The sequence below is a fragment of the Agelaius phoeniceus genome, chromosome 2 (assembly GCF_051311805.1).
Source record: "Agelaius phoeniceus isolate bAgePho1 chromosome 2, bAgePho1.hap1, whole genome shotgun sequence".
Taxonomy (NCBI): Eukaryota; Metazoa; Chordata; class Aves; order Passeriformes; family Icteridae; genus Agelaius; species Agelaius phoeniceus.
Window position 1 is genome coordinate 91307734 of NC_135266.1, and position 25785 is coordinate 91333518.

Consider the following 25785-nt stretch of genomic DNA (forward strand, 5'->3'; position numbering starts at 1 on the left):
GGGAAAAGCAGGAAGATATTTTCTGTTTTGATTTTAAATTTGAACAAAATACAACTTTCACAGCTGGAAAGTCTGCTTTTCAGCTGGATCTAGGGAAAGCAACTATATAGTGTTAGCTGACCTCTCTCATTTGCATGAAGGGCTTTCCTAATTGCTTTAATAGCCTTTAAAGTGGCATCAGGAGGATTGTAACTATAAGTTAAGTTAATATTTTTTTTAATTTAATTTAGCTTTATAATCCTGAAATGCAATTTTGCATAGTTTGAATGTAGTAATTCTGCTGGGCAAAAATAAGGTGGACACTTTCTTCTCTACAGAACCTACTTTACCTTAATATTTTTTTTATTGTTTTCATTTCAGACCGACTCTCAATTTTTTTGGATTTATAGAGTGAGTCTTTGGGACACTCAAAAAATCTTTTTTTGTCCTGTACTCTTAAATTACTAGGAACAGCTTTATGTAGGTGTTTTTATTTGAAGATAATGAGAATGGCTGAGTAATATCCTGTGTGAAATGAACGCACAACTCTTGGTTCTAGTTTACATTAGACAGATATTTACATCAAAGAAAAATAGTGCTAGTACCATTTTACACCATAGTCAAGAGTGTTAACAGAGATGTTAAAGATATTAACAGATATTGAATTTTTGCCATATTTCCCTTCAGTCCAAGGAACGTTTCTGGCTGCAGCAACTGCTGTAGTGGAAGTAACTAAAGCAAAGCGGTTTTTACTCATCTTTCTACCCATATGCATTTTGTTAGTTTGGTAGGTATAATGTCTACCTACCTCTTGCAGTTCCTTTTTAATGTGAAGTCTTAGCATTATGACTGAGTAAGAGCATCTAAATAATTGAATGTGTGTTTGAGTAGGAAAAAGCAGGGTGTTCAAGACAGCTCCACCACATGAATATTATAGCAGCTGAGAGGGAAAAGTGTGAAAATAAAAGAATTGAACACCTAAAGTTTTGCAACAGTCTGACCTTTGTTCTTCACAAAGATGTTAATGAGACTTCATATATTCATCTTGTCAGGCAGAACAGCAGCAGAAAGAAAAAGAGAAAGCGAGAGAAAAAGAAAAAGATAAGATATCTCCTGATAAGACAAGTGGAAAAGATAGTAAAGGAAAAAAGTCAGTGTCATCATCCCCTGTTAAAAAGGACACCAAATTCAAACAACGGGGAGAAGTGGAAGTGAAAGACAAATACATTGGTATGTAAAATATGATGATATACTCCTGGTAAACCTTTGGAATACTTAGTTTTGTTCCATGTTGAAAAGTCAAGATCTATTCGGCAATATCAAAATTTTGCCACTTTGCATTTGAAGAGGGCACTGTATTCTGCTCAGTGTTTGGATGGATTGTGCAGTCCAAGAAGTAAAATAGAGGTAAGTTACATGTGGCATGTCAACATCAAAATGTTTGGGCATATGTAAGACTACAATTAAGTAGCCAAATAAATCCCACAGAAAGCCTATCCTAGAGAAAGATTTCAGAATAATTAAATATCAGTATCCAAAGGTGGCTTTCTCCTTGTATTATAGTTTAAAACATGGCTGACAGAGTTGTGAACCCTCTCAGTGAAGAAATTTTTCATTACTTCCAATCTAGGCTTCCCCTCTTTATATTTGTTCTAATATAGCTATATAAAGAAAGAGGGAAAAAAAAAAGCATGCCTTAAATTCAAAGACAATCCATATCTGTTTCTGGTAGCTAGCAGTCATTTTATCATTCATCCCTAATACATTATCACCTTTCTGAAATTAAATATTTCTGCTTTTGAATAATATTGAGATTACTTGCATTAATGTCTTTCCTCTTTTGCATATGGACTAGTCACTGATAATTAGAACTGACTGACTGTTATGCACTTGTCATGATTATTAGCCTAATCATAATTATAATTTTAAAATGGCAGGCAGTCTTCAGCATGTACACATCGGAATTTTTGGATCTCTGTAGGTGACTGTGCAGACACCTGCCTTTTTTGTTAAAAATAATTAATGTTCAGTAATTCTATGTGCTCATATTTTTTATTCCTGCAGTAACTGACATAAATTTATGTACTTCATTTTCAGTACTAGGAGTGAAATAATAAGCTAGTTTTCTTCTGGTTTTGATTTTTACTTTATGTAATATATGTGCTGGACTGTGGTGGCTGCTTCCTCAGTCAGTCTCTCTCTAAATTTCTGTGTTATTTTATGTTTAGCTAATATTACAAGCACCTGGAGAGCCTGCTACTCCAGGTGGTAGCAGCATTTGCATAGCCCTGGGCATATGGCTGAGCACAGGCAGATGTCAGTGCCAGGCTACCTTTTTTCCTTCTTTGGATAAATGAGTCCAACAAGTTGAGGAGTCAGTAAAGCACTTTTACATGTGATGTGTTAGTAAGCATAAGAAAGGATCTTAATGCTAAATAGAGTATAAAGCTGTGATTTGCTTTTAGTGTAGGTTTGTCTGCACTAACTCTATGTGTTTCAGCCTTCATGGAGAGATACAGGACCTCCAGTAGGCAGTTTCTGTTAACTTAAGATAAATAACTGTACTGGATGAATTAAATCACTTGATACCTGTCTTACTACCTGTATTTCTCCATAAGGCATAAAAGGAAACTACACAACTCTAGAGCTTCTAGAGAGTTCATGTCTACTTATATCATGCTTAACCTTTTGCTTTGGAACTGAAATGCTGCTATGCATATTTCTACATAACTGATAAGCCCAAATAGAACAGGCACTCAATAAAACTCCTCATCTACATTTTAATATGAATTTGGATATGCCCCTGCCACCTAAAAGGACTAGTGTGAATTGCTATTACCAGGTGATGAGGATTTTGCCAAGAATTACATCTAGTGAACATGAACCTGCGGGGTAGGGAGGAGTCAGCAGTGAGTCAGCTGATACCTGCAGCTAATCCTTTGAAATTATTATGACTTGGGTAATTTTTCATGTAAGATACAGTGACTTACTTTTTGTCCAGCTCTATGTCCAGCTTTATGCAGGATGAAATAGGATAGTTTAAACTACCATTAAGGCATGTGCATATGTCCTAACACTAAACTCCTTTGAGAGGAGCAATTACAGAAATGCTGCTACAACATTCTGATTATAATCAGCTTCTGCAGTTTTTCTCCTGGTCTTTCTCCAAACAATTATTACTTCTGACTTGTATTCTTCCTATTGTGTTCTAGGTGGTTTGGTACAGAAGAACTGAGTCTTATGCACATAATTTTTGAATTTATATGTAATTTTCCCAGTGAGAGTATAAAAGAACTGTTTCTGTAACCTTTATTTGCATAACCCCATATAGTCAAGTAAAAAATTTATTTTGTTTAGATGATGAATGTTCTTATTCAAATTTGGTTTTGTTGTGTTTTGAACAGATGATGAACCAGATGATGGTGCTCATTATTACTTTATCATTCTGGGTTTCCCCAATCTTCAGTTGTTGCCTGTCTTGATTGACCTTGGGATTAACATTTCAAGTGTAATACAAATTTCTTCTGAAAATTACAAGCCATTGCAGATATACTTAGAAGCAACTAAACTTCAAAAACAATCTTCACTTTCACTTGAAGGTAATCTGGTCATTAAAAAAAATATGTAAAAAGGAGATCGTTTTATATACAGGAAATGACTGTTCTGGCTGTGTTTTTCTCCCTCTCTATGCCTTGTGTTTGTGCTTGCTACCTGTGAGCAGCTGTGTTTGCCAGTGCCAAAGTAGTATTGCCATTGGTTGACCACCAAACCAAATGGTTTGCCAGTGCAAAAACTGGACAGTAGAAAGAGGGACTGACTAAGCAGGCAGAGTTTGCAGCCACAGTAGCCACCAAAGAATGTTTTATCAAATGCATGCTTCTGTGAATTGTTAGGAAGCATACTGGTAAGAAAACTTGGCTCATTTGGTAATTTTAATGAAAGTGAACAGTTGGCTGCTTTGGGACTGTGGCCCCAGCCACAGAAGAATATGCCTCAGAATAATGTTCTGTAATTATACTCAGCTGTTAACACTTTTCTTGAACTGGGATGTTGGTAAGCAGCGAGCTAAATATGCATCATCAGTGATGGCTGGCTATCCTGAGCTGTAGTGACATAGCCAGCAGATTAAGGGAGACAGTTATTCCCTGCTACTTGGCTGTCATGAGAATAGAATTATGGACTCTACAGTACAAAAAAAATACCAATAAACTCTATTCAATCCAGCAAACAGCCTCCCTATAAGGACTGGCTAAAGGACCTTGAAAGAAGGAAAAGTGGTTGTGATCATGAATGGCCTTTGGAATTTTCAGGCCCCAGAGACAGGGTGAAAGTCTGGAGAAAGTCTCTTGGTGGAAAAGGATTGAGTTAGGGATTACTTAAACAAACTGGACACACATAAGTCCATGGGACCTGATGGGATTCACTCAGGCATACTGAGGGGCTGACTGTGATGTCACTGCAAGGCCACTGTTAATTACTTTTGAAAAAACATGGCAATTGGAAAGCATGCCTGAAAACTGGAGGAAAGCATCACTCCTATCTTCAGAAATGGCAGGAGTAACTCAGGAATGTAAAGGCCACTCAGACTCTTCTCAGTCTCTGGGAAGATGATAGAACAGCTAATCCTGGAAATATTTCCAGGCACATGAAGGACAAGGAGTTGGTCATTTAGCATGGATTTGCCAATGGAAGTCATTCTTAACCAACGTGATAACCTTCTATGGCAAAATGACTGTCTTGGTAGAGGAGGAGGAAGCAGTGAATATTGTCTGCCCTGACTCAGTAAGACCTTTGGCACTGTCTTCTCATAAAAGTGTTTGCTTGCTGGGTAAGCAAACACTGAGATAGATTGAAAACTGGCTGAATGACCTGGCCTAGAGGGTATCAGAGGGGATTTGTGATATGAGTCCAGCTGAACATCTTTGTTAGTGATCAGGAGAGTTCCCTCAGCAAGTACTCTTATGATACAAAACAGGATGGAATGGCTGAAACACCACAGAATTGTGCTGGTTTTCAGAGGGACCTCAACAGGATGGAGAAATGGTCTGGTTTAATGGACCCCATAAAATTTGGCAAGGGCTAAATCCTGCACCAGTTCATGGTGGGGGCTGACTGGCTGGAAAGCAGCTCTGCACAGAAGGACTCAGAGGTGGTGGCAATGAGCTGAACATGAGCCAGCCCTGCGCCTTTGTAGCAAACAAGGCTAGTGGTATCCAAGGCTGCATCAGGTCAAGGGATTTGAACTTTCTTTTGTGTTCAGCACTGGTGAGGCCATACTTAGAGTTCTGTGACCAGTTCTGGACTCCTCAGTAAAGGAGAGATAAGGAGCTATCAGAGAGAGTCCATCAAATGACCACAAGTATTTTCAAAGGACTGGAGCATCTCTCATGTGAGGAGAGGCTGAGAGAGCTGAGAATGTTTACCCTGAAGAAGAAAGAGCCTGGAGAGAACTCATCAATGTGTATAAATGCCTGAAAGGAATGTGGAAAGAAAAGGAATCCAGGCTCTTTTTCAGTGGTGTTCAGTGACAGGACAAGAGGCAATGGCAAAACTGAACAGGGGGTGTTAGCAGAAGACAAAGAAACACTTGTTTACTGTGAGGGTGACTGAGCGCTGTCACAGATTGCCCAGAGAGGTCATGGAGTCTTCATTCTTGAAGGTACTCAGAAGCCATCTGGACAGGGTCCTGGGCAGTCTGCTCTTGGTGACCCTGCTTGAGCAGAGGAGTTTTACCAGATGAGCCCCCCAGGTTCCTTTCAGGATCAATCATTGTACTTGGAATAGAAGATGATGGCAAGATATAAGGGAGGGTATTTTTTAATCCCCAAGTTAGGTGTCAGATATTTGCTGAGACTCTAAGGATGGAAATACTTTAACAATACATAAAGTAGACTGATACATGATTTGTGCTTTATGTTAAAGGGAGACACTGTACCATGATTTGTCAAATACTCATATATTTTAGATATAGAAGCAGAGAAAAGAAAGGAAGATGAAGCTAAGAAAGACCTGGAAACATTTTGGAAATTCCTGGAGCCTGTTCTGAACAGTGGAAAGCATGGATCAAGTCTCTTTGATGTTGCCAGGCTTCATTACCTAGTTAAGGAAAGTGACTTTCCCCCTGATTGGTCAGACAGCGAAATGCTGGTCAGTACATTCTGTTTTTTACAGTGCATGCCATGCTTTAGGGTTTGTAACTTTTAACAACACTTTAGGAATTTAATCTCAAGTCTTCTCTGAAACACAACCACAGTAGTTAGTATATTTGTAATCATAAACAAAAATTATTTCCTATGTATCCAACAACTTCATTCAGCATCTGTTTACAAGGAGTCCTTTGAATAAAAATGCCTGATTTGGAGTTTCTTTATATTGTAGGCCACAGCAGAAGGGTTGTAAAATAGTTTGAGGTTATTTTAAAGTTATTGAACATGTTTGCATCTCGTTCTAGAGTCATATGTGTGTATGAAATAACACAGAAGTTATATTTTTGTCCTCATAACATCAGGCCTACTTACTGCACCTCAGAATAGTCACATGAGAAAAAAATAGCTGAATGCAAGAATACCTTTTGATATATGATATTGCTTTATCATACTCAGTACTGCTTCTTTTTGTCCAAAACATGGATCTAGCTTATTATAGCCTGCTAAGTCAGGACTATTACCAGGCACTGAAGGAGAAAGTGAATCATTAGAAATGTTTTCCATCCTAGATTCTCACATACAGTGAAGTAAAAGAGTCCAGTATTTCTCAATCTACAGTGTCAGCAGTAAAAATACAAACTGCTAAAACAAAATAAGGCAACATGCTATAATTTAACCTAGTGTATTTGTAGTCTGTATTATTAGGATTAAAGGACATTCTAGGGTTAAACTGCATTCTTTTAACCCTTACTTGTAGTACGGTAGATTCTGTATACAAACAACTGACAGTGATTTCCAAAGCATTCACTGAAAATGCCTTAATTGTGGAATGTAGGCTTGCTACTTATAATATTACTTATCATTATACTCTTTATACAATCTTACAGCGCCAAGCCCCTTTTGGGAAAACAGTTTTTCTCTTCCCTATAATCACATCGTACAGGGTTTCTACTTTTGATTATCTTGCAAGCTCCTATATTATAGTTGAAATAAAGGAAAAACCATCTGTCACTGAAACAGATTTAAACAAATTGGAGTTACAATTTCATGAGCCCTATAGAAGTAAGAAAGTTTTTAAGTTTTTTAAGAAACAGGTGCAGAGCATATAGGTTCTTAAATCATAGGTTGATAAAGTAAGTCCATTCTTGTGGACTTTCTGGAGAATCTCTGAGTCCAAGCTTGCTGCATCTCTGAAGTGCAAGACACACAGGAGGAAAATTCTTGGGGCAAAATGTTAGACATTAATATAAAAATGACAGAGTATTGCATACTGCAAGTAGTCTCTGCTCTCAGATTTGAGATCTTTAAAATGGAAAATACTTTCAAAAATATTTACTTTGTTGAAGAGTCTCTAATGGTTAGACTTAAAAACTTGTGATAAAAATCTATGTCCTGAGGAGACACCAGGCAAATTGAATTACAAAATTGTAATTATGCTAAACTTTGCTTGGATCCCATTGAGCAGCAGGGTTTTGTTACTTATGACTTTGTAAAAAATCTTGTTTTGTTTAAAAGACTGCATTGAAAACACTCCAACATTTTATATAAAACTTTTACGTGCTCTAGTGATACCTTAGATGTACAAATATATGGATGAAAAGGTGTTATACTAACCCATTCTTCAGAAGAATATTGAACTGGGAAAACAAAAGTGCAAGAATATTAATGAACATTCTGTTTTTGCAAATAGAATTTCTTCCCCAAATGTCTCTTCTAGTCTTTAAATGTTATGAAAATGGAGTCAAGTATTCCATAACTTAGTGATTTGGAATTGCCAGTTTCCCAGTGTCATAAAGAGCCATTGAGTTGAGGAAAGCAGATGTTTTGGTTTGTTAGTTTGCGTTTGTTATTTTCTTAGTGCCTAATGTCAGTTGTGCTTCTTCACTGTGTTCTATTTTAGGAAATTTAAAATTGAGACATTCAATGTTGTTAGCCACCTCCTAGAGGCAAACTTCTTAGTACAAGAGACTTGCCCTAAATCCACAAAAGTGAAAAAATCACTCAGAAAAGGGCTTTTTACAGAAATCATCTAAAAGTTATAATAATTCCATCCTTTCCACAAAGTTCAGGATGTACAGGAGAAGATTACATCCATTAAAGCTGCTGAAACTTGAGTGTTTCATTTGGTCTCCAACATGGTATTGGTATTTGTAAAAGAATATTTAATATTTAAAATAGCAGTTGCTATTATTCTTTTTATTCCTCCCAAGCTTTGGTGAAAACCACAGTGCATGACCTCAAGAACCATGACTCTTACCTTGTCAGATTTTTGCAGATACAGCGCTGTCCTTCTGGACATTTGGGCACTGTGCTGACATTCCTTCACCCACAACTGTGGAGTTCAGAATGCCATTCTTGAGGTTTTCTTTGTTTTCAAAGGGCAACAGAAAGAAAGAAAATAATATGAGATTATATTAATTACCTGGCTAGGGTTTTATTTTTTATCCTTCTAGAGCAGGGAAATGATTGAACTTGCAAATATGCTGCAGGTTGATCACTAGTAAAAATGTACATACATTACAAAATACTTCAATTTTTCTCTTCCATTCCTTCCCATCCAAAAAAGATCCATCTGCAAGATAGCAGACCTTGAACAGTTACTGTTAAGACAAGTAAGACTTTATAACAACTAAAGCACTTTGGCAATATACAGTCTATACTCTGCTGTGGCAGTGTCAAGGCAAATAAAATGAAGGAGGTTTTAGAATAACTATAAAGCATACTGAATTGGTGGAGGAAAAGGTCTTTTGTAAAATTCATAAACAGTTGTAGATCTGCTGGTTAAAGAGATAATGACTGCTGTCACTAAGTTACATGACATTTTATACACACTCTTCATCCTTTGTCTCTGGTTTTCTCTCACAGCTTGAATTTGGTACTGTGGTGTTTGAACACATTGCTTGTTTGATGTATGACTGCCTGGACTGGAGAAGACAGCATTGCAACTACTTGGAAAACACCAAGTTTGTTAATATACCTGTGTTACCAGAGAGCAAATCGACACAACAATCTTCATTTGAGGCAAGGACCCTTCCCTTCTTGTTGATAATATCTAATTTTAGGGTAGAATTGCCTGTCTTTAATTTTGACTCAAATATTTACCTTGGACCATCACTCTGTGAATAATTTTCAGTGAAAGAAAGTTTTATTTTTGTTTTTAGCATTTAAAACCCCCAAAAATGGGAAAAAATAGCTGAGCATTGGGGAAACAGAAAAGGGAAATTGGAAGGATCCTAGAGCCATAATGTATCATATGTGTAGAAATTTTTTAAATACTATCTGATGATACGTTCTTGTGTCTGAAAAATCAATATGCCTGCACAGAGCTACTATGCAATGTTGCAGATTTATAAACTGTCAAAAAAAAAAGATTATTAGTTCTATGCAAGATCGATTTCCTTATTTTACTTATAGTAGGCAAAATGTTAAGTAGGCAGAAGAAAGTAGCTTATTAGAACATGCGCTACATTTTTATCATCTTGTTCCAATTAAAAGTTTAGCATGTAGTCTGGGGTGAGTAACCAAAGCTAAATGAAATTAAGTTCTCCCACCTATTTGTGCAATACCCATTTGTTTTATGGTTTCTGATTTTTTTATGTTAACTTTCATTGTCTTAGGAGCAACCAGCACCACGGATGTCACCTACAAGGAAAAAAGGGAAACAAGAAGAAATTCTGCCAACAATAGTTTTGTCAGAGAGTATGTTTAAAGGGTTAAAGCACCCATCTGTAGCTGATCCCTCTGTCAAACCATTTATTCATCTGACAGCACAAATCCTCAAAATTATTTGTGTAGTTAGCTGAAGATGTTGTGTATGCTGGTGAATGCATTATGGAACTGAGTGGTGATAACCAAGTTCTTTAGAAAATCACATTTTCTATCTGTTCCTAGTCAAATTCAGATTTAAAAGATCTCAGTAATTTTGTCCAATCTCTAACTTTGTTAGACTCTTTTTAATAAATATTGTCTGAAGGTTCACAGAATCACAGAATATTCTGAGTTGAAAGGGACCCACAAGGATCACTGAGTCCAATTTAGCCCCGCATAAGACATCACAGCATGTGCCTGAAACCATTTTCCAAATGCTTCTTGAACTGTCAGGCTTGGTGCTTTCACCACTTTCCTGTGGAGCCTGTTCCAGTGCCCAACCACCCTCTGGGTGAAAATGTCTCTAATACGCAACCTAAAACTCCCCTGACTCAAGGTGAGGCTGTCCCAGTGCAGAGCAGAGTGCAACAATTCCCTCCCTTGCCCGGCTGGCCATGCTGTGCCTGATGCACCCCAGGGCACAGCTGGCCCTCCTGGCTGCCAGGGCATGGCTGGCTCATACTCAGTTTTCCATCAAACAGGACCCCTGGGTTGCTTTCTGTGGTGCTGCTCTCCAGCATCTTAATCTCCAGTCTGTCTGTACATCCAGGGTTGCCTCATTCCAGGCACAGAATCCAATACTCCTGGTTTTTAAGCTTCAAAATGTTGATAATTGCCCAGCCCTCTAATTTGTCAAGGTCTCTCTTCAGGGCCTCCCTGCCTCTGGGAGAGTCAACAGCTCCTCCCAGTTTTGCATTACCTGCAAACTTGCAGAACTGACTTGGACTATAAGTTGGCATTTCTAAACTAACATATCTTAATGTTTTATCTCTTAATATAGCAGAAGAGACTTCTGTTCTGTTTCCTTCTGTGGACATGAGATATTACAATGACTTGCTGAATCAAATTCCTGAGGAGTACATCTCTGTACCCTTAATACTGAGCTGCATGTTGGAACAGGTGGGAATGTTCTCTTTTTAGTTTCTGTGGCTATTTTGGCCTAGGCCTAATATAATGAATTAACAAAGATCAATAAATCCATCTGTTTAAACCTAAAATATCAGACAGTGCATTGAGGCACTGAGCAAGGAGGTTCAATACAAAGGAGTCAAAACTCCAAACTTTTATTGTCTTTTTATTGTCTTTCATGTTGTCCACTGTATATATATATGTGTATATATATATATATATATATATATATATATATATATATATATATATAGTACCACTCCATAATTAATTTTTGAAGACTACAGATATAATCAAATTAGGAGAAAGGAGGTGCAATTTCTTATCCAAGTCAATAACATGTTTTTGTGTCCTTCAGTGGTCTTATTGATACTGAACTTTTGTTGGTTTACTCAGTTCAAAGGTCTTAGGTCAAGCCTAACATAAGAGCCTCAATGCTAGTGCTAGACAGATCTGACTTCTGTTGAATTCGGGCACAATCTATTATTTAGAAGAGACACCCAATATGATTTGGAAATCCTTCTTTTAGGAGTAACATTTCATAATTTTGGGGTTTTTCTTTTTGTAACTTAGCCTGAAAATAGACTGGGTAAGAATAAAGTCCAGCACCTAACAGACAAACAGTTTTTAATTACCTGTGTTCCTTAACAATCCTTAACATTTCAAGTTGGAAATATTTTTCTTCTTTTCCTTTCAAAAGCAACTAATAGGGAAAACATTTAATTCTGCTTTCCACAGTCCTTGCTTTGTGCAGCAACTAACCTGGAAAATTTTATTTTTGCTACTTGTAGAAAAAAATTAGGCTTTTCTTCTCTTACAGAATTTATGGTTGTATGCTTAGCTTATAGCAGGATTTGCTTGGTATTTCTGTTAAAGCTAAGCAGCAGTCATACTGTGATGAAAGCTAACATATACTGTATTTGCCAGGTTATTGCAAGTGAAGAAGACCTTCCACCACCAAGTCTGGTGTCACTGGAGCCTCAGGCAGATGAGCTGCATCGTGCCATTGCAGATCATATAATCTCTGTCCTTCCTTCTCTTTACCTTCCTATGAGTGAGAAAAAGGTTTGTGTTGTCTTTCATTAATTTCCTAAAATGACAGATCTCATTATTGGGATTTAATACCTCTTCTTTTTAAACAGAATCTGTATGACTACTTTTCTCCTAAACACAATGTACAAGAGATGGTCACCCCTGAGTACCCTCTCTTGTTTAACTACCACGATGCCCTGTCTCAGCGGTTGCACCTCCTGAAGGTACAGTACAACCTGTTTATATATAAATATTTCCAAAGTTCACAGGGCATGAATGCTTAATGCACTAGAAGGGGAGGAGGGCTGGTTTTGCACAACAGGACAGCATATCCTAGATCTTTTTTCCACTGAGGTGGACACACCAACACATGTTTCGTTTACTTAAGAAGCAATGAGTTACTGGTGGAGGGCACCTCACAAACATGGAGCACAAACATACTGATTTAAGTGATCTATTTGCATTATTAATGAGAATGTTTAGCCTTTGGCATAGATGAGAGATATTACAGAACTGTTGATTTGCTGTAAAACACTGATGATACAATGGAACATGAGTTGCTAACTTGCTAACGGTGATTTAGCATGGAGATTAGACTGAATACTAAAATGCTGAGAAGTAGAAGAAAATACATAGCAGTTACTAATGAACACAACAAATGTATTCAGGTTGGCTAAATAGTTGCAGCATAGCATGTAACCAAGATACTGCCAAATTCTAACAAAGGCAGAAAGGTTCAGAGACTGCATAGTTTGGGATTATTGCAAAGTAACAGTTCCCAGACTTTCTGAATCAAAAAGCTACTGTGAATGTCTTGAATTTTTCCAAAGGCAAGGTGTAGTTTTACCATTAAACTTCAAAAATTCACTGAGAATAATAAAAGTGATAATACAGTTCTAGATTTCACAGCTAAGGTGTGTCTGCCTGGCTTCCTGGATTAGAAATTATCTGGGGAGTACTTTGACAACCGTTGGTTAAAACTATTCAGAAACAACTCAAGTTTGACACATTGGATATATTTAAGAAGAAGAAAGGGCTGAGTAATCAACATAAGAGATGCTCTTAGGAGATATGTGCTTGATATATTTTATATACTTGCTGAAGAGGAAATTCAGGATATAGCACAATGTTTGAGGAAAGAGTAGAGGACAAACATTTGGAATATACAGTTGAAGAAAAAGGTACCATAAGTGTGTAATACTAAAAAGAGTGAAACTGAAATATACCACTACAGCTGAAAAAAAATCCTTGGATATAGAGGGATGCCTCTCATCACAGACTGACCAATAAGTTTATTGATTTCATTACTCTAAGAAGTAGCACAGACCAGCTGAAAGATACATGGAAGGTACCTGCTGCCAGTCTGAAGAGATCAGTACATCTTTCTGTATTTTTAAGTCTAGCTAGCACAGACAAATAACTTCTAACAAATGTCTGTTATTATGCTGTCAGTCATTCTCTTATGTGTCTAATATTTTTCTGCCTACAGTATCTGACACCATGACTCAAAACCACACTGTGGGCACATGTTCAAGTATAAGTTTATGTCCAACTGGCTTAAGCACATGCTAATGTCTTCTGCTGAAAAAGACTTCTTTATTCAAACATAAGTTTTGGAAAGTCAATAGTGTGAAAGTTTACTTTAACTCTGGTACTTTGATTTTTATTCCAGGTCCAAGAGAACGTCAATCCAGAAAAGATTGAGCATGAAATGATGGATAAACTGCCTCTTACAGAACTTATCCATTTCACCCCTCCTTCAACTGAAAACAACACTAAACGCTTGGCTAGAGTTCATGAGCTCATGCATTATTTTACTACTGGTAAAATGATTTTCATTGATATAATTTCCATTCTTTTTATTTCTGGTTGATAATTTTCTCAAATAGCAGGAATTTTGGGGCAAGATTTTAAAGCTGCCAAATAAACCTTTGCAGAATTTCCCATTTTCACATTCTTGCTTATATATAATTATAGCCTACTATACAAGTTAACCCTAACTTCAGACCTTATCAGACCTGAAGTTTCATGGTTAATGGGGACAACTGAATGAGTGTTAAATATTGCATAACTAAGAGCTGGAACTTATCTTGGAAGTACTTTATTTATTTATATTTGCAAACATACAAACACTTACTAATTCTGGAAAAAAAAACAGCGGTAAAAATTGCAATTTTGGTCCTAGAATGTAGAATGCATTTTGAGAGACACTGATGTAAACTGTGTTGATTTATCAACTCCCTTTTGGAGGTAAAGCACATGTATATTAGGTAGACAATTTTTATGGAACAATACACAGCTTTCAGAATGTATTCTGAAATACATTGTGTATTGTGTTATTCATGTGTAAGCTGTTGGTGTTAATAATGAAGCTACTTTATCACAGTCCCTCTATCAAACCAAAAATATATTCACTTCTCCAACCATAATCACTTCTGCAGTTACCTTTTCCTAAAGTGTGCTTGCCACCATGACATAGACTGGGAAACAATCCCAAAGACTACATAAATACCCTTAGGCAGTATCAAAAGTCTGCTCTAGGTTATTAAGAAATATAAACATCCAAATCCCTTTGGTTACATTCATGTCATCATATAAGGCACAGGATTTGAAGGTACTTTCCCAGCTCTTTCATCCTGAATTCCCTGTGTTGGATTAATTTACACTTTGCTGTGCTGTTTCTAGTTGCTAGTATGTACATTTTGGACAGTAAGCTATTAAAGTATTCACTATTGCTACAGTCTCCAGCTGATGGGTAACTGAATTTGATGATCCTCACTGAGACATACTGTACTGCCAGACTGTCTTAACTGGTAACTTAGCTAGCAAAGCCTTTGCTTTTATCAAAGGAGATAATTAATTTGAACAGAAGATGAGATCCAATATTCTCAAGATATATGACGTGCTTAGGTGCTTAACCACCCTAAAAAGAAAACATTTCAAACTGACGATATTCTTTGTGTGATTTGGGCATTGTACTACCTTCTTAAACTTCAGTCCTTTGCATGATTATCATTGTTATATGGACACAGATGCATACAAGCATAAATAGGATTTATTATTGCCTTTGCACCTTGCATAATTCTGTTTAAAATATGTGTAAAAGTCTTTCTGAAGAGGAAAAAATTTTGATACTTTTTTGAGAAGTTACAGATAATGGAAACATTTCATGAACTGAAAATAACTAGTTGCTAACTGGCCTGATAAAGTCTACTCAGTATTTTAAAATCAACATCATTTATATAAAGTTAATGAGCCAGAAGGTATTCAGACGTAGGAACCACTTCATTTAAGACGGATTAATAGGTAGGCATATCATTTTGCAATTTGGAAGCATTCAACTTTGAATGCAGTGTAAAATGTAGCCCACATAAGTTGATCCAGTACCATTAAGGAAATTGCTGCTGGCTTTTGCAGAGTTGCCAAGAACAATACACTTAAATAGTCTTGTATTTATTTTCTGCTGAGCTGTAAGGACGTTTTCAGTTAATGATTGTAATTCTTTTTTAGAACTTCTGAGTTGGGCTGAAGTAGAAAGAGCCTTCAGAGTGTTTACTTTTGAAAGCCTGAAGCTGACTGAGCTAAGTGACTCTGGTTTCCTGGAGAGCTCTGGATCTAGGGTTGGAGGTGATTCTGAAGAGTCTTATATCCCTTGGGATAATCCAGCCATGTTTGCAAGACAGCTGAGACAACTCTACCTTATGGAAAAGAAATTTAGTGGGAAATCTCCAAGAAGCTCTGGTAAAAAGCTTTCTGTTTACGTTACTCCTGAATTTGAATCTACTATTTGTCTTACCATATCATTTGGTATCGCAGGGATGTGATTTTTCTTCTTTGCACAAGTCACCAAATTTTCAAATATTGTATAGCCTGTACATTGAGTAACTCTGTAGGAATACTAGAATAACAACAAGAGTTATTTTGATTACAGCATTAACAACTGTAGATGATGTAAAATGAATTTTCTCAAGTTCTGCATTTTCTCCTCCAGATTCTAGCATAATGAAAAGTTGTTGGCCTGGTTAAAGGAGATGTGTTGGCCAAAAAGAAACATTAAAATCAAGTGCTTATTTTTTCAGGACACAAGAACAGTAGAAATTAGATAATTTTAAGTAATTATGCCTTTAGGTTCATGATCACAGAGTCATAGAATCATGGTTGGTTTTTAGGTTGGCAGGGACCTCTAAAGGTCATCTGTTCTGATATCCCTGCAAGAAGCAGAGACATTTTCAACTAGATCAGGTCTCTTGGAGTCCAATCTGACCTCCAGTGCTTGCAGGGATGGCACATCACCACCTTTCTGGGATACCTGTTCCAGTGTTTCACCACCCTTATGATAAAAATTCTTCCTTATACCTAGTCTGAATCTATCCTCCTTTCCTTTAAAATCTTTACTCCTTATCCTATTACTACAGTTCCTACTAGAAAGTCTCTTCCAAGGCCACGATAAGAAGAGCTCCCCAGAGCCTTCTCTTCTCCAGGCTGAACTCCCTGACCCTATCTTCACAGGAAAGGTTCTCCATCTTTGCACTCACCTTCATTGGGTCTACTCTGGACCAATTTCAACAGGTCCATGTGTTCCCTGTGCTGAGGACCCCAGAGCTGGATGCAGTACTTTGTGATACAGTCCATGCTTTCCTAATAGAGATGTCTAAGCAAGCAGCTTAGATGGGATCCTTTCCTTAGAAGGCTGGAGCAGACAAAAATGAGTCCTGCTTATCTGCTTTTCTTCTGCATCTAGGGAACATTTCTGGGTGTTGGTCTATTTTGCTTTTGTACTTAGTCATGATATTAAATTTTGCAGTTACAAGCATAACAACATTTCAGCACTTCTGCAGCACAAAAGCAAACAACAGAACGATAAAACATTTGCTTTCAGGTTTCTTCAATCTTCTAAAGGCAGCCAGTAAATAGGAGTAATTTCCAAGAGAAGCAGAGCCTAAAGATGTATGTCTGGGACCTGAGCTGGTTATAAGACACTTACAAACAAATACTTTGTGGTGTATTTTCCACCAGAAAAAGTAATTTTCCTGTACAGGTGAATTTTGATCAAATATTAGTGACCTCTGCCCTCGCTTAGGGAATAAAGAATTCTATTAAAAGGATTTTTTTTTAATTAAGAGAATATAGAAGTTAAAATCTTCATTTGGTGCTGTTCATATCAGATGCTCATTGCAACAATGGAATGACTGGTCAGATCCTCAGGAGAGCTAATATTCTGTCAGTAGCTTATGGATCTGTAAACCAAATTAATTTAAACTTTTAAATTTGCATTTGTCAAAAAATGTGTGAAAATACCAGAACAATTGGTCTTACCTTTTATTTTAATGCCATCTGGGCAAAAGAATGCTTTTTAAAGTATGAAGAAAAATGGTTCTTTGTTTATGAATCTGGAGGCTACTTCTTCTGGAGGGTACTTCTTTTTAGTGGGCCAGCATGGGTCAGATAGAAAGGATTATTTGAGTGGGTTTTATAAATTCTTCTTTTTTTCTTTTAATTTTATTTAATTAGCTTGCACTTCTTGACTGGGTTTTAAGGTGCTCTCTTAGTAAAGAAGCATAGCAGAGCTGATAATGTAATTATAGGACAAGTGTGAATAAAGGAAGCATCAACTTGATGTCAATCTCATCAGGGAGACTAAGGAAATTGCACTATTCCAACCTTAGTAGGGCTGAAATTTCTGGAACAATTCTTTAAGTTCTGCTTTCAATTTGCAGGGTATACAGAAACAAGTGACGAAGATGAAGAAGACGATCCGGTTTATCCTCTTTTGAACATAGATTTGGATCATCTTTATTCTGATATGGCAAGTGTGAGAAATGGAGTCAACTAGGCTTTATATGAGGCAACAGAAGATACTGCTCAATGCCAGGCCATGTTACTGGGGATTCCTTTGCAATGCTGCATGCAAATGTTAATTCTGTGATGTTTGGAAAATACTGACATAACTTTTAGGAACTGTGAAATCACTTTCTTTGAAATCCAAGGTGACAGGTTTTGATGAAGCTGTTAATGATAATTCTGTGCTGGTTTTGCTGAATACCAGGGGACAAATACAAACGGGAAAGTTTAAAAGAAATTGTCAAACTGTGTCACACTAGAAGACTGTGTAGTTTGGCATCTTCAGAATCACCTGTCTGCTATACATCCCATAATAAACATAGCAATTTTAAAATTACATCATAGGACATGTTTGAATACTCATGATTGCTTACAGAACTCAAAAACATATAAGCTAATAATAAAAGTATTTAGATTATTTTGTCATAAAAAGTCCAAAACCAGACCTGCTTGGGTGTAATTGTATTTTTTATTAAACAGTACCATATGGGTCTGCACATATTCATCATTATGCAGTTAACTGTGGTGCAACATGGGGTGCTGTCTATTAATCCAACAAGATTACAGTCAATTTAATACTGACACTGAAATGTTGATATTCATTATTTTGATTTCTTGTATTTTGAGGTGAGTCTTGAAAATTATGGCCTGGGGCCAAATTTAGAAGAAATAAAAAAGACACAGAGGCGTTGCTTGACAGACTGGAGTTTGGAAGAGCATTTTCAACCACATGTTCTTCATCAGGTATCTTTGAACTGACAATTTCATCTATACAGTTCTCCCTCAGAACCCTATATAAGGTAGTAGTAGTGGAGTTCAGGGTATTTTTCTGCTCAATAATTGATTCAGTTTTATCTTTCATTTTTACCAAAAATCATTGTGCTTTAGCTATTTTTCAGTTCTTTGTGTGAAATTAAGTTTGTAACGGGTTTTTATTTCCCGATTTGGCCAAACTGGAGCTGTCCTATTTGGCAGCAAGTCTCTTAGCTGAAAGTGTGGTGGAGATAAAACCACCTTGCCCTTAGGGGTCATCCGCTGTAGCAGTTTTGGGACTCGGTGCAGTGGATGTGAAAACATTGTTTGCAAATGCCTATGCAGTGTATGTTTTATGGGCAAATAGAAAATTTGGTTGTTACAGTACTTTACCCTTTAAGGGCTAAAAACATCATTTATAGAAATCCTGCAAGCTAAACACTAAAATCTTGCAGAAAGACAGAAGGACAAATCTAAAAGATATGCTCAAGTGTATTTGGCCTGAACTGGGAGGCATCCTCTTGGGAAGAGTGAATTTTTAGTTCCTGTGCTGCCTTGAGCTTCATAGGTTGTAATTCTTATTTGAACCTGACACATGCTATACATGGGTGAAGGAAATGCTGCCTGGACTTTTGCAGCACCACTTTAGTGTGACAATTTTAAAGTCTAGTCATGCATTTCAATGCATGGGCATCCCTTCTTATGCAGTATAAATAGCTAACATTACCTCAACTACCAATAATTAGTGAGTCTAGTAAAAATATACTGAAGGCAAATAAAAAATAGCATTTTATTGAAACTGAAAATAACCTTTTGAAAGAAAATTCATGGCAGTCAGATGAAGTCCCAGATGACTAGATAAAGAGAAACATTTTGCACATCTTTAAAAAGGGTAGAAAGGAGGACCCTGGGATCTACCAACTTAATCAGCCTCACCTCTGTTCTGGGAAAGATCATAGAACAGATCCTTCTAGAACCTTCAGTTGCATGGTTCTGAAAAATAATAATTTATAAGAAGGCTTTCTTCTACCTATGACTATAAAATAAGTTTCAACCTGCAGGCAATATAAATATTGAAATTGTTGGGGCAGTACAGAGCAGAGTGGAATAATGTAGATCACAGCAAATCTCAGAGATGTGCAGGTCATGATAAAGCAAATTGAATACCAAGTTAACTCAACTGAGATTAAAAAAAAGTAAATTAGTTTTCTTTTTATCTGGTATATGATAATTCTGTGTTTATTTGCTATTTACTTAAGTATTTTATTATTTGAACTTTTTTAAGTATTTGTTTAATATTTTAATTTATTTGGGTTTTGTGTAGCTGAACTTTTTCATTCATGGTCAGTGAGAAGGTGGAGCACAGCTGGTATCTCTTCTCAACATGAATAGCAATGCAGTTTCAATTTCCACCTACCTGAACAATTCAGGTTGCTGGGATCCAAATGCTTTGGGTACATCTTGGAGGAGAGTGTTCTGGAGCACCTGTTGCTCAAAGCTCTGCTATGTAGCCTCTGAACATATGCTACCATCTGGAGGAAGGATGTACCTTTATTCCTTTCCTTTTCAGGTTCTTCATACAGCATCCCAAGAATACAGATGTATTGATTCCTTTTATCATACCCAAGATAACTCTTTACTAATGGTTTTTCACAATCCCATGAATCAACATCGTCTGAGCCAAGAGACTTGGAATATTGCTCTGCACTCTAATGTGGGATTCAGGTAATGGATTTTATCTTCCCTGTCTCTTTCACAGTCATTTTTAATTAAAGCCTCCATGGCTGTGCTTAGGGCAAAGCTTAGAAATTAAGATATGACTATGTGACGCATTTATGAGAAAGTCATGTGAATCAAAAACAGTACTGTATCAACAGAATTATGTTGAAATTTTCTGAGTAAGAATAGAGCAGAGTGTAGCTCCTTATCATCAAGTATAAAAATGTAAATAACGTACACATACATACAAAATCATTAGAAATGCCACATCAAGAAAATTGTAGGACATTCCAGGTGAAGAACATTAGAAAAAAGAATTCTGTCTAAGTATATACTTATCAGGTTTTTCTATTATATATACATAAATTGAGTGATTTAGTGGGAATTTTTTTTTGAGAAAAGTTCAAATCCCTATGATAATATTAGAATTTTTTTCCCACAGAATAACACATTCTTCTTAATTCCTTATCAGTACCTGCTCACCAGTTAGAGGTGTGCAAGTGGTTGATATGTCCACTTTAGCTCTTTTGTTAGTGGACCTATTTAGTTTGGAACACATTTTTGCACCGAAGCAGTGATATAAATGATGATGTAGATGCAACTACTATTCCAAATAATTGAAAATAGAATAACTGTCCATGTACTGGTATGTAAAAATGTTAAAATGCCATGGAGAGACAGCTGAAGTATCTTTAACAATGCCACTCTGATGCTCTATGAATTAATTAGATTTATCAAATAAAATTTCAAACAAATTATCCAGTATAAAAATATCTTCCCCCTGCTTGTCTGCAGATACCCTTTTCTGAGTGTAGTGCCTCATTTATCATATTATGGGAATATTTATAATAAACTTTTGTTGGCACCTGTATATATTTGAACAGGTTTGAATACTAAATAGGGAAAATGTGCCTTCCTGAAGCTGTATTTTGTATTGTATTTTGTATCTTTGCTCTCAGTCAAGGAACTCTCTGTAGGTCCATCTCAGCTTTCCAGGCATTTGGACTTAAAATATTTGCCATGAAAACAGGCTGTTGTGATTAGCAGTGAATAGGACCAGAGCCATAAGATATTTACCAGCAGAAATGCAAAGTTCCTTGGAGAAAATGCTGGCTGTTTTGTTGGGCAGATCCACTAAATGTGGTGTCAGTGGTTTTGCATTTATATAGCAACTAAAATCTTCCCCAAAAGTGAAAGATGTAGTAAAGCTGGGTCTTGCATTCAGACAGACCCAAGCACAGGGTCAGTGGGCTCAAGGGCTGTTACACAGCAGTCTGTTGGCACCCAGAGCTCTTTGCTCTGCCAGCAGTTCTTACACTTCTTTGTGACACTGGACTGCTGAATTCAAGTTTCCGAAACATAAACAGTTGGTGCCACAAAACAGCTGCCTGGTGCATTTGGGTTTTCTGGGCAGAGTTGACACATGTGACATGAGACCCGTAGGAGACCCATACACTTTTGGAACAAACACCAGAGAGCAGGTCACACACCCCAGAACATCTAATGTGTCACCTGGTGTTTGCATACGCTGAGTAACACCTCATGCCAACAGCATAAGGGTGCTGTAGGAGCAGAGGGAGGTACCAGACTTCTGCCTCAGGAAGCATTTGTCCCTGACACAGCCACTCTGGAGTTGTAAAACCTCTGATTGGCTGGTCACCTTGAAAGGGCATTCACTGAAATAAATCAAGAGCAACTGAGAGACAGGAAAAGCTCTTGATACCTGCAAAAGAAAAGCTGCTAATTTTGCATCTAAAGGAGACATTATGCATTTTATCTGCATTATAATTCATTTGAGTATGAAATAACTGTGTGCTTTCTACTTCTTACTCTTCCACATCCCCTGGAAACAAGGCTTAGACATTAAAGCTAACTTTTGCTTAGGGCATGCCTGCTTTGTCCAGTGACATTTCAGCAGGTTCTGTTTCTGGTTGCAAGAAGTTCTGTAAGAAAATGGCATGAACACTGGCAAGATGGTTTGGCTTTGCTCTTGTTTCCTAGAGATATTCTGCTATAACATCACTGCTATATATGCTACTTAGAATTTTTGAAGAGCTGTAGGTTCTCTTTTGCTTCTGTTATGTGTCACTGATACCTGCCTATACTCTGCAAAAGAATCAGCACATTTTCAGACTTTATTCAGCCTTACTTCTAAAGATCATTTCAGATTTCCAAAGTATCATAAATATTTGCTAGTGTATGTTTCCAAGCAACATAACACTTCTGTGGAAGACACTCATTAAATACCTTGAGTGCTTCAAGCTATTGCCTGCAGTTAGCTTCCAGATCCTGCTAAGTTGCCAGAAATGGGCACAAACTCTACTTATTAATTGAGTAGTATTACTTGTTTTTATCTTTGTATGAAATAAGTTACTCCTGATGAGTTTAGTAACAATTTATTGATTTTTATTTTATTAAAATTGCTATCATTCTAATTTTCGATATAGCTTTAAGAATCACACTTTCATCACAGAAGTGTTACAAATGCACAATAGATGCAGCTCTTGAAAATTTCTCTGATAAGAGTTCTCCATCTGTGTTCACTTGTTACTTCTTTAGTGGGACAGCTTATAGACTACAGACCATTTTTGTAGAGTGACAGCTCATAGTTGCTGTCTGGAATATAAATCTGTTATCTGCTAATCAGTTGGTTACAGAATCACAGAATAATTTCATTTTGAATAAGCTAGTCCTGCTACAGCAAATTCTCGTGCAAAGAGGAAATAAAATTTCTGTTGTTGCAGCAGCTTTTGCTCCTGGAGATCCCTGTTACCTTCCTTCTTCTTTATGGATATCAGATCCTGTAGTTCATGTAGAACATGCAAAAATTCAGAAATTATGCTGTTTAAAGGGTAGGCAGCAGGAGTCTGCATGGGAAATCTAATGGATTCCACTGAGTAAGGGAATCCAAAGGCATGGACACATGTACCTCCAATAATAAGTGTGTATATAAAACATTTTAATTCTGGTTAGAATAAGTGGCCGCTCTATCAGGAAGCCAAATGAATTCAGGCATTATCAAAACCATTATTTTGCTCAAAGTTAATCTTAATGACATTTGTTTATAGTTTCATAGTAAACACATTACACAAGTTACTGGAAAAGAATAATCCTTTCTGAGAAATGCTTCTGAGTCAGACATTGGCAGTAGTGACATCAGAATACATATTAATAGAATGTGTATTTTAGACTTTGAATGACTGTTTCATTGGCCTAAAATATTTTCCACACGAATAGTCTCTTTTTTATTTATAACATATATTCATCTTCAAGTTATTCCAGTACTGGCAACTCTATGTTCCAGACTAGTTCTGCCTTTTGTTTTCAACACCATAGGTTTTTATAGCTTGTGCACTTTTCTTCAGATACAAACAGAATAACCTTCTCCCTACTGAGTATACGTATGATCAACAGTTTCTCCATGCAAGTTTCCCAAAGCAGACTCCACCTACATTGCAGAAGCAGGGAGAGTCTTGTATATCTTGAAGCTGTACCTGAACTGTGTATTACAGCCTGTGTGCATGACCTACTCTTGGACAGACTGCTGCAATAAGAACTTTAAAATTGATATGAGGTCCAGAATTGATTGTATTGTCTGCATGTTCATACCCAAAAGCCTCTACTACACAAAGAGTTTTTGAATACAATTGAATCATCTTGAACTTATAAATACAAAATATCATCAAGTTATTATATATACTCAGCAACTGAATCTAATGCATTCTTCAAAAGCTCCTTTCAATTTTGTACACATGAAGAATTTTACTTTCAAGTATTTTGATAAAACTCCAAATGAGGGGTTGAGTGGCAGTTGCATATAAGTTTCCCAGGCTTCCTCCTTTCTTGAAAGCAATTGTTTACAGTGAGCTACTTTAGCAGTCATTTCAGACACCTTTGGAAGATGAGACAATGCAACTTCAGATGCCAGCAGCAAACTCTGGATCAGTTTGTCTTCCAGTTCTCACTTCAAATTAATTGTGACTTGTGAATATTCTTAATTCATGGCAGGCTATGGTACACTGATTCTCTCATCTGGATTTGGATGACAATTTCCAAACACTTTTCTTGTCACACAGATAAAGAAGAGCTTGCATTATATACAATAGTACTTCAGTTTCTGAATAAACAAGTAAAGCATATTTTAAAAATCAACATCAATCAAAAGCAGCTAAGAAAATAAGTTATTCAGTGGTAAAACAGTGAGGATGAGAATGAGTCTGTACCTTTTGGAACTGAACGTCTTTAAGTTTTCTGATTTCCGATTTTTCTTTAGCAGGTGTTCTTTGGCAGAGAAGTTTCTTACATTTCTTTGCAGAAAGGATAACCAGAATTGCAAGTGTAACATGTACTAAGCAAATACCAAACAAGCAAAAGTACTAGTTCCTAAAAAACTGAGAGAAATCCTTTCAAATACAAGTCTTGTCTCAAAGATTATAGAATAATACTTCCATAAGAAACTGAGAAGCCAGGTGGTCTCGTTTGACTTGAAATCACATTAGTGAATACTGTATTATATTATATTATATAGAGGAATATTCTGCTTTTCAGGAACTATCTTGAGCTGGTGGCCAACTTAATTGAAGACTGGGTGAAAGAGGAAGAAGCTAAATACCAAAAAGAGAAGATGGGTAAGGAAATAGAGTCTTTTAAATTAGAAAAAGCCATGGCAGAAGCCCTCTAAGACTGTCTCCCAGTACTGTCAAAAAAACCTGGCTTTATTAAGAAAGCCAAAAGTGGGTATCTTTTTATTGAATTCTAGGAAGTGAATTTTTCACTCTAAGTGCTGAGACACAGATTTTTTCAGAGCAGAATTGCATATGTTTTTTCATAGAATGACACTGTTTTGACACCTATATAGGCATAAACATGTTTTGGAATGAATTAAATATATATATTTATATATTCGCATCTTTCTCTGTTCTGAAAACTGACAGCTTTAGTATCAATTTACATTTTCAATATCTGTGCTTATCTAATGAGATTAAGGATTACATACAAATTTGTATCTGTTCAGATGACTGAACATATGAAGAGGTGAGCAGTAGTTAAAGCTGGCAACATGGTTCAGGAAAATTCCTTTTTAAAGGGCAGGATAAAAGCTGGAAGTCAGAAGCTAGAAGCTAAAACTGGAAACTTGAATTGACAAGACTGCAGAGCAAACTTGAATTACAAGCAACATTTTGGGTAGTGAAAATTGTAAGCAGTTCATACAATAACTGCTCAGCAGGCAGCAGAATCTGAAAACCCCTATTGACAAAAAAGAACTTCTGTCAAAATTTTCTACTTGTGTATTTAAATGGTATTAACAATGATTTGTTTATGCTTAACCTTTGCTTTTTTACCTTTCTTGAGAATGCACTTTGAAACCTCCCAGGACTAGCAGTTAGCATTTACAAAAATAGAAACATTACTACTCAACTCAGTTAACACCTCTGATTATAGTTTGGAAACTAAAAGTACAGTTATGACTACTAAGTCATAATTTGTACATATCTAGCTGTCACAGGAGCTAGACTGAATCTTGCCCATGTGGTGCTTC

General features: G+C 36.6%; 1 protein-coding gene across 3 annotated transcripts in view; it reads left to right on the forward strand.

Moving 5' to 3' along the window:
- Positions 1-25785, forward strand: part of SPAG17 (sperm associated antigen 17) — an 86151-nt gene that overhangs the window by 23406 nt on the left and 36960 nt on the right. For all 3 annotated transcript variants that reach the window (XR_013181015.1, XM_077174241.1, XM_077174240.1), the window contains exons 5-18: positions 1032-1209; positions 3384-3578; positions 5945-6126; positions 8991-9146; positions 9743-9824; positions 10774-10892; positions 11829-11966; positions 12044-12157; positions 13606-13756; positions 15444-15674; positions 17651-17739; positions 18402-18518; positions 20098-20252; positions 24795-24874. Coding sequence is in view for 2 of the 3 variants with exons in the window: in XM_077174241.1 (XP_077030356.1) it covers positions 1032-1209; positions 3384-3578; positions 5945-6126; positions 8991-9146; positions 9743-9824; positions 10774-10892; positions 11829-11966; positions 12044-12157; positions 13606-13756; positions 15444-15674; positions 17651-17739; positions 18402-18518; positions 20098-20252; positions 24795-24874 (1987 nt within the window). In the remaining variant the exon portion in view is untranslated. The remainder of the gene's footprint in view (positions 1-1031; positions 1210-3383; positions 3579-5944; positions 6127-8990; positions 9147-9742; positions 9825-10773; positions 10893-11828; positions 11967-12043; positions 12158-13605; positions 13757-15443; positions 15675-17650; positions 17740-18401; positions 18519-20097; positions 20253-24794; positions 24875-25785) is intronic.